Below are 12,156 nucleotides of genomic sequence, written 5' to 3' on the forward strand. Positions count from 1 at the left end.
GCATATATTCAACAAGGTACTGGGAAAATTCCTCAGATGTTGGTCCATGATGACATGATAGCATCACGCAGTTGCTTCAGATTTGTCGGCTGCACATAATGTAAATCTCCCATTCTACCACATCCCAAAGATGCTTTATTGGGTTAAGTCTGGTGACTGTGGAGGCCGTTTGACTACAGAGAACTCATTGTCATGTTAAAAAAAAAACTAGTCTGAGATTATTCGGGCTTTATGACATGGTGCGTTATCCTGCTGGAACTAGCCATCAGAATGGGTACACTGTGGTCATAAAGGGATTGACATAGTCAGCAACAATACTCAGGTAGGCTGTGGCGTTGACACGATGCTCAATTGGTACTAATGAGCCCAAAGTGTGCTAAGAAAATATCCCCCACACCAATACACTACCACTATCAGCGGTACAGGCAGGATGGATCTTTGTTTTCTTGTTGTTGAACAATTATGACCCAACCATCTGAATGTCGCAGCAGAAATGGAGACTCATTAGTCCAGGCAACCATTTTCTAATCTTCTATTGTCCAATTCTGGCGAGCCTGTGCAAATTGTAGACTCAGTTTCCTTTTCTTAGCTGACAGGAGTGGCACCCGTCGTGGTCTCTGCTGCTGTAGTCCTTCCACTTCAAGGTTGGACGTGTTGTGCATTCAGAGATGCTCTACTGCATACCTGGGTTGTAACAAGTGGTTATTTAAATTACTGTTTCCTTTCTATCAGCTAGAACCAGCCTGGCCATTCTCCTCTGACCTCTGGCATCAACAAGTCATTTGCGCACACAGAACTGCCACTCACTGGATATTTTTTCTTGTTCGGACCATTCTATGTATATCCTAGAGATGGCTGTGTGTTAAAATCTCAGTAGATCAGCAGTTTCTGAAATACTCAGACAAGCCCGTCTGATACCAACAACCATGCCAGGTTCAAAGTCACTTAAATCACCTTTCTTCCCCATTCTGATGCTCAGTTTGAACTGCAGATCGTTTTGACCATGTCTACATGCTTAAATGCATTGAGCTGCTGCCATGTGACTGGCTGATTAGGAATTTGCGTTAACAAGCAGTTGGACAGGTGTACCTAATAAAGTGTGTAGATATCAGCTTTTTGAAAGAAAGCTAAGTATTGTATAAATGCAGTTTAACTATGTTTACTTTCCACCTTATACACAAATCCTTTTCTGTTTTTGAGCACTTTACAAATGAACTCGAATTGAATTTATTTTAAAAGTGACAGGTTTTATGACAAGTAAAGTGTGACATAATTATTCATTTAACTACTGAGTGGTATAAATTAATTACTATGTGGTTTGGATTAGAATGTGGTTTGAGTTTAGGTTTGTTAGGGTTGGTTAATAAATGTAATTATGCATAATTGTAATATATGTAGTACTTGGATGCATTGAATTTGTCTAATTATGTCCCTTTAAATTAAAGTGTTACACAAAATTCTTCTGGTACATTAATTTTATAAGTGCCACTAGGTTGTGCGTTCAAGCTGCATTTAGGGCCTACTCACACTATGCCATCCGTACCGTGCCCAGGCCTGTTTCCCGGATCGTTTGAGAAGTGTGAATTCACTGAATCGGGCTCAAGCACGGTTCCCTTGGCCGGCTCTGGCCCGGTTGGAAGAGGTGTGCCTGAGCGCGGTTCACTTGGGCTTTAGGAAACTGAAATCGAGACGTGACTTTAAAGGGACTGTTTCATATAGATGTATTGATCATTCTTACTGTTCAGTGAACGGAAACTGCTATCGTTTATTAAAGACGCAAACTCCTCACTTCACGACAGCTGCGCACCTTCAGCAGACCTCCTCATTCCTGCAGCATGAGGGCTTTATGATTGTTTATGAGCGCCAAAAGTGGCAGATCTGTACGGCGAAATATCTGACTGCGTGTCCCTGCATCCCTAAGGACTGTTTGGCGAAATTTTTTGATGGCATATCAAACGACTGAAACGATATAACTAGAGAAATCTCCACTGTGCTGCTGAGTGAGAGAGTGCTTCTCACTGAACAGCCCAGCAGCGATGACGTAAGCGTGCCGAAGCCCGTTTGTGGTGTGAGCGCGGGCCGTTAGGGGAGACGGGAGGGGGGACAAACGTGCTTTGGACCGGTTCGAGGAAACTGTACCTAGTGTGAGTATGGCCTTAGTTGCAATTTTATTTCTGGTCTAAATGCACTTTCATCATGTTCTGACACCTTTTTATTTTAAAGTTCCGTCATTGTTGCAGAAATTTTACATGAGTGTAATTTGCGCATACTGTAATACCAATATAAAAAATAGATACCAAATTTAAAATAAGCCAAAAATAAATGTAAAAATGTAAGGTGACTCTCTATTGCTCAGTATTTTGAGCAACAGTATCAAGAACAATGACAATGATCACCTCATGTACAGATTATGTGCTTTCTTCAGTGTTAAATGCTACCACTGTGAGTTTGAACACCATAATTCATGACTATTATGTCCATGCTACTGAAATCATAATGTCTGGAACTAGAATCGTGTATAAATTACCAAGCTATATATATATATATATATATATATATATATATATATATATATATATATATATATATATATATATATATATATATATATATATATATATATATATATATATAGTATATATTTGTTTTTACAAAATGGTTTTGCAGCATCAAGCTCTCTAGCCAATGTCAGGCATATCTGTTGATTTCTTGAATTTATGTTAATCAGAATCCACTATTACAATGAAGAAATTGTTTTTCAATGCTGAGCTTTGCACGCTTGTGAATCCTCCCATTATGACAGTGTAGAAACATTGTAAATAATGTATTCATTGTGAGCAGGAGGGAGCCTCATTGATTGTAAAGGAATTTTTGTGAGACTGGGTGAATTATATTTTTTTTTTTTTACTATTTAATGAGAACATTATTAACAACAAAATAAAACATTACATTTTAAGTAATTACAGTTAAAGTCAGAATTAATAACCCCCATAAATTACTTCAACACATTTCTAAACATAATAGTTTTAATAACTCATCTCTAATAACTAATTTATTTTATCTTTGCCATGATGACAGTAAATAATGTTTAACTTGATATTTTTTAAGACACTTCTTTACATCTTAAAATGACATTTAACTAGGTTAATTCGGTTAATAAGGCAGGTTAGGGTAATTGGGCAATTTATTGTATAACAATGGTTTATTCTGTAGACAAAGGAAATATATTTGGCTTAGAGGACTAATAATTCTGACCATAAAATGGTTCTTAAAAAATTAAAAACTGCTTTTAATCTAGCCGAAATAAAATAAAAAGACATATTTTAACGTATTTTAGACGTAAATGAAAAATTTCCTTGCACTGTTAAACAAAATTTGGGAAATATTTAAAAAAGAAAAAAAAATCAAAGGGGGGCTAATAATTCTGACTTCAACTGTATATATTATAGATTTTTTTTTTAATTAATAGGTTTAACCCTAGAGTATATATCATATTGCTTACAATCAAAACTGTTACATTATTTTGTATTTCAAACACATTTTAAACATACTTAAATACAAAAATAGTTTGTAAAACACACACGATCTATGCTAACCTAAAAAGTAAATATGCAGTAACTACATAATCACTACAACTAAAGAAAATGCTTTTTCATAGAAGTTTTTATACCAGCCAGTCAAACATTTGAGTGTGTTTGTGTTTTAATTTTATTTTCTGAAACACAAAACAAATCTAAAGCAGGAGACATCTGTCACAAGACAGAACACATGCCACTAAGCCCATTATAGACCTTTGCATTTAAACAGCAGAGTAGTGGAAAAATAATCTTTCCTAACATAATTTACCAATGTATTTTCATCACATCAGATGCACATTATGTACGTTTATCATTAAAACATTTATCCTATTTTTCTCCTAGTTTAAAAAGCCAATGACATTAGTGTCTTTGAATGTGAATTGTTAATAATTTTTTTAAAGGTCCAAGACCACATTCACTATTATGGAAATGGAATGCAATTTGTGTGTTTGCTGGTGATAAAAGGTAATACTTTGTTAAAACAGCATTAACTTTTGCTGAGTTCACACACTAATTGTCACTGGCATTAGTTTACTCAGAGAATGTTTTTCACTGCACACAAAATTTTCACTTGAGTTCATTAACGCGTTTGAGGCTAATTCAGTATATTTGTCAAGTGGTGCTCGCTGCAGAGCCATTTGAGGAGAGGTGAGCTCCAGAGAGGGGGAGCTTTAGCTTGAGCTCCACCTTTTTTGCACTTCTTCTACGAGTGATGTCACTGGGGGTAGGGTTAGGGGTGGGGTTGGTGTACGCATTAAAACAGCTTACAGGAGGAGGAGCGACAACTCATGCTCCCCCTCTCTGGAGCTCACCTCTCCTCAAATGGCTCTGCAGCGAGCACCCTCTCATATTTGTAGCCAACACACTGTGCATTAGGGTTATGCATTGTTTGTTTGTTTGTTTGTTTGTTTGTTTTTTTGACATATTGCAATTACAATTCAATTTGCGATTTTATTTTGTAGTTAAGCTTAAGCTCAGTAATCTATTGTAGCTTCTTACTGCTAAAATAAAGTGAGTTTTAGGAACCGAAAAGATATTTACTTACATATATTTGTTTTATAGAGCAAGCAGTTAACGCAAATAAAGTGACCTTAAGTTCAACTCAAATTAGGGAGAAAAAACGACAAAAAAAATATAATTATAAAAATACAGAACACTCTGCAAACAAACATAGCTGATAAGAGCCTTTTGGTAGCGTTTTGTTAAAAACAAACTGATAATTAAAATTTTGAGACACAGTTGCTATACACAAAATATCACTAGATTCAACGCACAGCTGTGGTACTCCAAAATGGCAAAAATATGTGTGAGAGATGGAAGTTTATATCTACTATCCAGTATTTGGATGAAGTTTTTATATCCCTCAATGTTCACTGCATTAAAAGGGGCCGTGACGTTAGCGAGGTTGTGAGTAAAGCCTGGTTTATATTTCTACATCGAGCGATCAGCGTGACCTACCGCACATAGCTTAGTGCTGCCATGCATTTATGCTTCTGTGTGCTGTTTCTGTTGCTCTGCATTAACACTTTCGAAACAGTAGTTTGCAGTGAGGTTTTTATGTTCCTCTGTGTCGATTTTCTTCACTGGTGTTTTTTTTAAAGGCTACCTTAATGGTAAGTGGCTCAAACTCCTTCATTTTGAGGCTGGAACTGGCAGACGTGCAACAACTTTAATTATAAGGTAAACACAAAACAACAGTCTCCATCCGGAGCTCCTTTATGGGACTCCACACTCGTAAACACTAACTCCATTGGGTTCACACGGCTCTCACTTCCGCCCACACCCGCGCTTTCTTCTTTGTTTGTTTATTATAGAGTGGAGGAACTATGACGTCAATTTGTATGCAAAAACCCGGAGGAGAGTTAGCATTTTAGCAGTTCCGGTTCCCTCGTCCCAAAGTCAATGGGTTTTTTGTATGGGATTTCAGTAAAATAGCCAAAATAAGGTTTGTGGCAAACACAAACTCAATATACATTCACGTTTTGTTCTACAACATGAAACACATCAGTTACAGCACACTCTTGAATTTTTAAATCGATTATGCTTCTTTAAAAAGACAGTTGCTATCAAGTTGCTAAATGGGACTACAGGCGGTGTCGGGGACATTATACGTCATCGAGGTGATCTGGTCTGGAGCGCAGCTCGCTTGTGTTTCATTTGGATTTGTCTGTGATTTAGGTATTTTCAAGAATAGTATTTTATAGTTTGCAGTATTATTCTAATTGGGAATTCAGATTGTGTGTAGATAATTCTTTCACTTGTAAAGGCTGTCAAGAGAGATTCATTTGTTGATCTTTTATTTTAATAAACAATATTATGAAGATACTGCTCACCAGTGCAGCCTGTCTCTGTCCTGCTCTCATTAATGCAAATGTGTGAATAAATGTGTAAAAATACATGTATGTTAACTGTCATTTTTATGTGATCGAGTGATTTTTCGTCTTTTTTTCTTCATCTGAACACATTTAACTGCATCATAACTGCAATATTTACACTCCTCCATAAAATGTATAGCAGATGTGACTGTATGGGCTGCTTTTCACTGTACTTCATGACAATAAAAGAAAATTGAATGTTCTTCTCGATCCATGATAGAACTTGCAGGCATTTGATAGACTAGTTCCTCATGCCTCATTTCTGTCGTCTGTTAAGGTAAGCAGGCTGTGTGCACTTATTTAAACATGTCTTATAATGTAGGCACATTTATACACACAGTTTTAAAACTTTTAGAACAACCGTAAAGCAAAACAGATGTATTTCCCACATAAAAACAATCTAAAAGACACATACATCTATGTGTTTTTTGCATATTTATTTGTTTATAATATATAGCGTGGATTATTATAACAATAAACAGAGAGATTAACTCTTTGTCATGGACATTATTTCTAAAAATAAGCTTGATAAGTTGTCTGTAGCAAGATGGGGCTGACGTCACAGACAAGCGCCCCGAGGTCAGTGTGGTCCGTTTATAGAATAATGTTAGCTTTTCAATTCTTGCATTTGTATTTAAGATCCTAAAGTGCTCAAAGTTGTATTTTCGTGTGAGGATTATCCGGCTGGACAAAATGTGTAAGTTTAATGAACTGTGTTTGAACACAGAGCTTATTATTTGCAATCTTCGAAAAGCCTATGGGAAAATATTATAGGGATTTTCACGAGGTAACCAGTTTTATGCTAGCAGCCGATTAGCCTACAAAGTGATGTCATAGTTCCTCCACTCTATTGTGGGCATTCCACATAGTTTGGTTGCACACTTCTCATTGGGCAGAACAAAAGTGTTTTTAATCAATTGGCTAGTAAGACAGTCATGCATTTTCTATGAGCGGGAAAAACTAAATAATATATATTTCATAACGCAGCCTCCTGCGATTAGCTGATCGCAACATTTCAAATTGCGATTGCAATTAAATTTTTATTAATTGCACAGTCCTACAGTCTATTCCACATCAATCGCACAGTGCTGTGACAATTTACCTTCTTGTTTTATTTTCAATGGCTTTGCATGGAATTTACTTCTATGTCGAGTGATCACCGTGACCCCTGGTGCCTTGCATGTAGCTGTGCGTTTATAATTCTGCGGGCTAAATGTGTTGCTTTGCATTAACACTTCCAAAACGCTAGCTGGCAGTGAGATTTTTATGTTCCTCTGTGTCAAGTTGCTTTGTGGATGTTTTTAATGCTACATACAGTACAAGTAGCTTAAACTTACTCATTCAGAGGCGTGAACCGACAAACATGCAACAACTTTAATCATAATGTAAACACGAAACAAAAATCGACATCTGACGTTCCTTCACTGCACTTAACACTTGTTTAACACTTACTCCATCAGGCTCGCTGTTTTGCCACGGCTCTCAGCCCCACCCACACTTGTCACCGCTACCAAGCTGACCAATGACAGAGCTTGCTCTGAGTAATCATGACGTAGTTAAATCTTTTTAAGACATACGCACAAAGTGTGTCAGCCACACCGAAGGAATTGTTTCTCAAATCCAAGAACGCAGAGAACGGACTTGTGTTCTTGTGGAGACCGGTCTTGCCAGGTGTCCTCAAAAGAATGAACTCAGGAGACCATGAGAACAAAGAACACATCCTCTGAGGAATGAGATGATGCGTTCTTTCTGATGGTCACATGACCTTCAAGTGTTTTTAAATGGAAAATGATTTAAAGACTACAGCATTCATACAACGAGTTATAGTTTTTCCCTTTTCAAAATATATACTTTGCATAAAAATATCATAAATATACTTTGCACAATTCAAATAAAACATATTTAATTAAGAATTTTAGCAAACAAACACATTTAATGTGTTTATTCCTTTATTAAGATGTCCATTCTAATGGTTATATTCAGCGTTTTATATAGGGAAACTCCTGAGGGAAATAAGTTATATCTCTGAACTTTAATAATAAATCTAAATAAAATGCTGCACTTCCCACCTCCAGTCTTCCTCCAGTCTTCTGGGACTTCCAGAGCGAGTTTGGTGCTCAAGTCTGCATCTCTGCGTCCTTAATATCAAGAAAACATCTGTGAAGTTTTACGAGTCCTTTGTTTTTGCGGTCTTGAGTATTGGAACTGAACTTTGGCAGCTGATGATGACGTTACACAAGAACACGAGGGCGCAAGACCGCTGAAGAACGCATATTGAGAAACAGCCCTTGTGACCACAGGAAGGCTGCGTGCACTTGACGGAGATATATAAATCATCCTTAAGTGACAGCAAATAAGAGTTACACAAATTAATCACATGGTGTGCCGTGTTGGGGCATCATTTCAAAGGGTCTCTAATTCACTACATTCACCAATGAAATTAGCCTAACACTGGCTGTTTCTCAATATGCGTTCTTGTCTATACTTGCGTTCTTTTGAAACATCCTCAACCGTTGCTAAAGTACTGTTACAATTCAAAGTTCACATCTTGCCAAGTACAGGTAAAATTCCTGGATGTGTACTTGCTCTGTCCCTTTTGCCAAAGATCCATTGAGAGGTGACTTGCAAGAACTTGCATATCGTATCCCAGAATGCATTACAGGCCAACTAGTGATAACTAATGGCAGAAGAGAAAACCCTCACGATTTTTAAATTACTCCTCTGCTGTTGCAAAATAAAGTTTTAAGTGTTTTTCAGGTGAGAATGTAGTTGTTGTAAACCTAAATCAGCAGTTTATTCTTTTATGATGTGCCTCAGCTTATGCGTACTCTGACCCCCAGCCTGTCAGCGGTAGCTTCGTCATCACCTCCCCTCCCGGGAGTAGCTTTAATCAGCCAGTCTATCTCAGATGTACCGCTGGATCTTATTTCTCCATTGTAGTTAAAACATGATATTTAATAGATCTTGTGCATATCTAACGGAAAGTTTTTGGTCTTTTAAATCTATTATTTGTTTTCAGGTGTATTATTTTGGCAGTGTTATTTTGTTACGTTTTATAATTGTCTTTGTTACGGTGTTGTACGCTGTTTGTTTTTGTTTACAAAATTGTCTAACGTTATCTTTATTTTTTATAAATAAACTTGTATTTTATATTTGAATAAGGTCTATTGTAGTTTATTAAATCTGATAGTCAAAAACACGAGTCTGTGTATAACACATTTTACTCCACATATATGGCTATTTACATTTATATTTTCTTAAATCAAAAATGTGTATTCACAACATTAATTTAATATGAATTATAAGGCCCTGTTTTGTATAATTAAATAATTTTATTGTTAATGTACAGTGAAATCGATGAATCCATGCTGAGGTTAGTGACATTATAATGTACAAAAGTTGTTCCATTTAAAGAGGTACCCGACTTGTGTGCTTGCGTCCCTGGGAGTTTGTTCTTTCAAGTCTGAACTTGGCAAGTCTTAACCACACACCACACTATGCCGAGATAGGATAAATGGTATAATTTCCATGTTAAAAGGAGTTTTTGTCCTAACCATCCACCATGGCAGCATGTCCAATTTTGAAATTACTTTCTATTTTCACAATGTAGCAGCAGAACAGCTCAATGACAGTGATCACCTCAGGTACTGATTATGGGCTATATTCTGTGTTAAATGCTAACAATGTGAGTTTGAACACCATTTTACATGACATTTATTGCCATAGTAATGAAAGCATCATCAGATAATTCACTTCAGATCTTGAAAATAAAATAACTAGCTAATGAAAGTCAGAACTTCTGACTCAAAGTGTGAACCAACAACATCAGTCAGTCAGTAGCTTATTAATAATGGTAACAAGGTTTAATATGTGTTCATTACATTTAAAACCTTTCCATTTTGTTGGCAGTGCAGAATGTAACTGAATGGCTAGTTCTAAAACGTTTTGTTGTGTTGCATCATGTTTGGTGTGGACAGCCAAATTGCTTGTCGCTGAAATCTTGTTGTGTCGGATTGTTAGGACACTGTGTAAGTCATGCTTTTAATGAAATGCAACACTCAAAAATGTAATATCTCATTACATGGAAAAGAGCGACCACTACATTCTTTAAAGTGTCTACTATTATTAGCTTTATAAGTAATATTGCAGACTCTTACATGATTTGCTGGGCTGTTTGGACACCGGCAATGAAACCTCTGTGAGGGGCAGGATATAGACCTCTGGGTCATTTTGAGAGGTGGGAGACGCTAAAGTGGAGAGATCAGCATGGCCCTCCTCACCCTCCGTATTTTCAAACTCCTGCAGGGAGAAAAGAAAACCAAAGACATAATTCAGACTCAGTGACAGTATTACTGCGGCACTATTACTTTTCACACGCTGGGAAATTAATATGGAATCCGAACTCTCTCTTTTGTCACAGTATGAGTGCGGATGAAAGTCTTGCATGTGGTATTTTTTCGTGTTATGAACGCTGGATGCCAGGTTTTTGGAAATTGAGCAATCATCTGCTTGGACTGAATAACTCACCCGGCTCCCACAGCTACTCATGTTGGCTCATTCTCACACATTCTGACTATTGCTGAGCATCTGGGTTTGGGGAAATAGTATTAAATCTGTGCCATAACCAGCGTGAATTCAATTCCTGTTGTTGTATTGAATCTGGGCTGGGGTTGTAATCTTTTATGCATGGGTTACTCATTTAGCTAGATTTGATTATTTATGATTTGATAAGATCTAGGTTTGTTCTTCATAACTCATCCAGGAGTTGATGTCATAGCAACCTATATGAACAATATTTATATAATTAAGTAGCATACAGTTAGATAATAAATTTGATTTGACTTTTCTTTAATGTTTGCTCTGCGTACGAAGATGAGTATAATATTCAGTGAGCTAACAGCATTTTCACCCTCTTTTAATCATGAAAATGAGCATCTTTTTATATATGGTTACGGGAATGCATGTCTTGGAACTATAGTTCTATAAATTCCTTTCCAATCTTCTCGAGCTGAATTGAATTTACAATCAGCTGCAGCCAATTTCATTTATCCCCGCTTTCGTCTTTTGTTTAAATCCATGTGTCCTTATTCAGTGGACCAACATATATTATCTCTTTCTGCGCCACCTTTCCTATTTTAAGAGGTACAACTTATCTTTTTTTGTGTTGTTACAATTGTCTTCAGTAGAAAATAGGATTTGCTGAAGAAGGAAAAAAAACAGCCTTTTCTCCAGATTTTATGCAGCAGATTGGATTTTTATTTTTCTTGTGTGCATTTTGTGGGACTTGTTTAATTCTGGTGCTTTAAAGGGGACCTATAATGCAATTTTTATAAGGGGTTTATACACAGTAGTGTGGCAACAGTCTGTGAATATAACTAGCTCCTAATGGTAAAAATTAAATGCTAGTATTTTTTTTTTTTTAATTCTGTTGCTTTAAAGGGGACCTATAATGCAATGTTTTATAAGGGGTTTATACACAGAAGTGTGCCAACAGTCTATGAATATAACTAGCTCCTAATGGTAAAAAATGAAATGAAAGTATTTTTTTTTAAATCACACTTGATAAAGACTGTCTGCAGAAACACTTTGATATTCTCCTATTTTACGTGTTATCAGAGGTGGAAATTCCTGCCAATTAGAGATGATCTCTCCCTCATTAGCATAAGATGTCAGTTTTGTTTTTGAACAGCAATACTCCCCCTGGCTGTAAATAAGTAAATAAGCCCATTAAGATACACTGCAGTAACAAAACCTGCACACTTTGTGGATAAAAAATAGCTTTTATGGTTGTACAGTTCAAATAATTGTGCTTTTTTTTTTTTTTTTACACTGCTGTCATTAAAAGAAACAAATTAACCACATGACTCCTTGTGTCGATGTAAGTCAGAACAGCCACTATTTTAGAAATAGTTTAGAAACAAATCAATAAACAAAACAAATAAATAAATACATTACTGTTTCCTTAACCACAAAAGAAAAAAAAAGTAAAGAGTATAAGTATAGATGCCGAATGAAGGAGGCTCGTTGTTCATCCTCGTGCTGCAGACGGTTTGCTTATCTGTTTTCTCACTGGTGAAGCACATATAAAGTCTGCCATGTAAGTAACAAATGCGCCATGATGCGACACAGCTGACTCTTAAAGGGAATGGGAGATGAGACTGATTGGTTTAATACATGTTATGCTCAAAACACACCTATAAAGT

At 36.4% G+C, this 12,156-nt stretch overlaps 1 protein-coding gene across 4 annotated transcripts in view; it reads right to left on the bottom strand.

Moving 5' to 3' along the window:
• The window catches only part of lmtka (lemur tail kinase 1 a), a 154,612-nt gene that overhangs the window by 34,373 nt on the left and 108,083 nt on the right, over positions 1-12,156 (bottom strand). For 3 of the 4 annotated variants that reach the window (XM_087245173.1, XM_087245174.1, XM_087245175.1), the window contains exon 3: positions 10,111-10,252. In XM_087245173.1, coding sequence (XP_087101299.1) covers positions 10,111-10,252 — 142 coding nt within the window. Of the gene's footprint in view, positions 1-8,022; positions 8,252-10,110; positions 10,253-12,156 lie in introns of those variants that run through there. The other variant, XM_087245177.1, reaches the window with a different exon arrangement.

This window comes from Danio rerio, chromosome 3, assembly GCF_052040795.2.
Source record: "Danio rerio strain M-AB ecotype USA chromosome 3, GRCz13ab, whole genome shotgun sequence".
Lineage (NCBI taxonomy): Eukaryota > Metazoa > Chordata > Actinopteri > Cypriniformes > Danionidae > Danio > Danio rerio.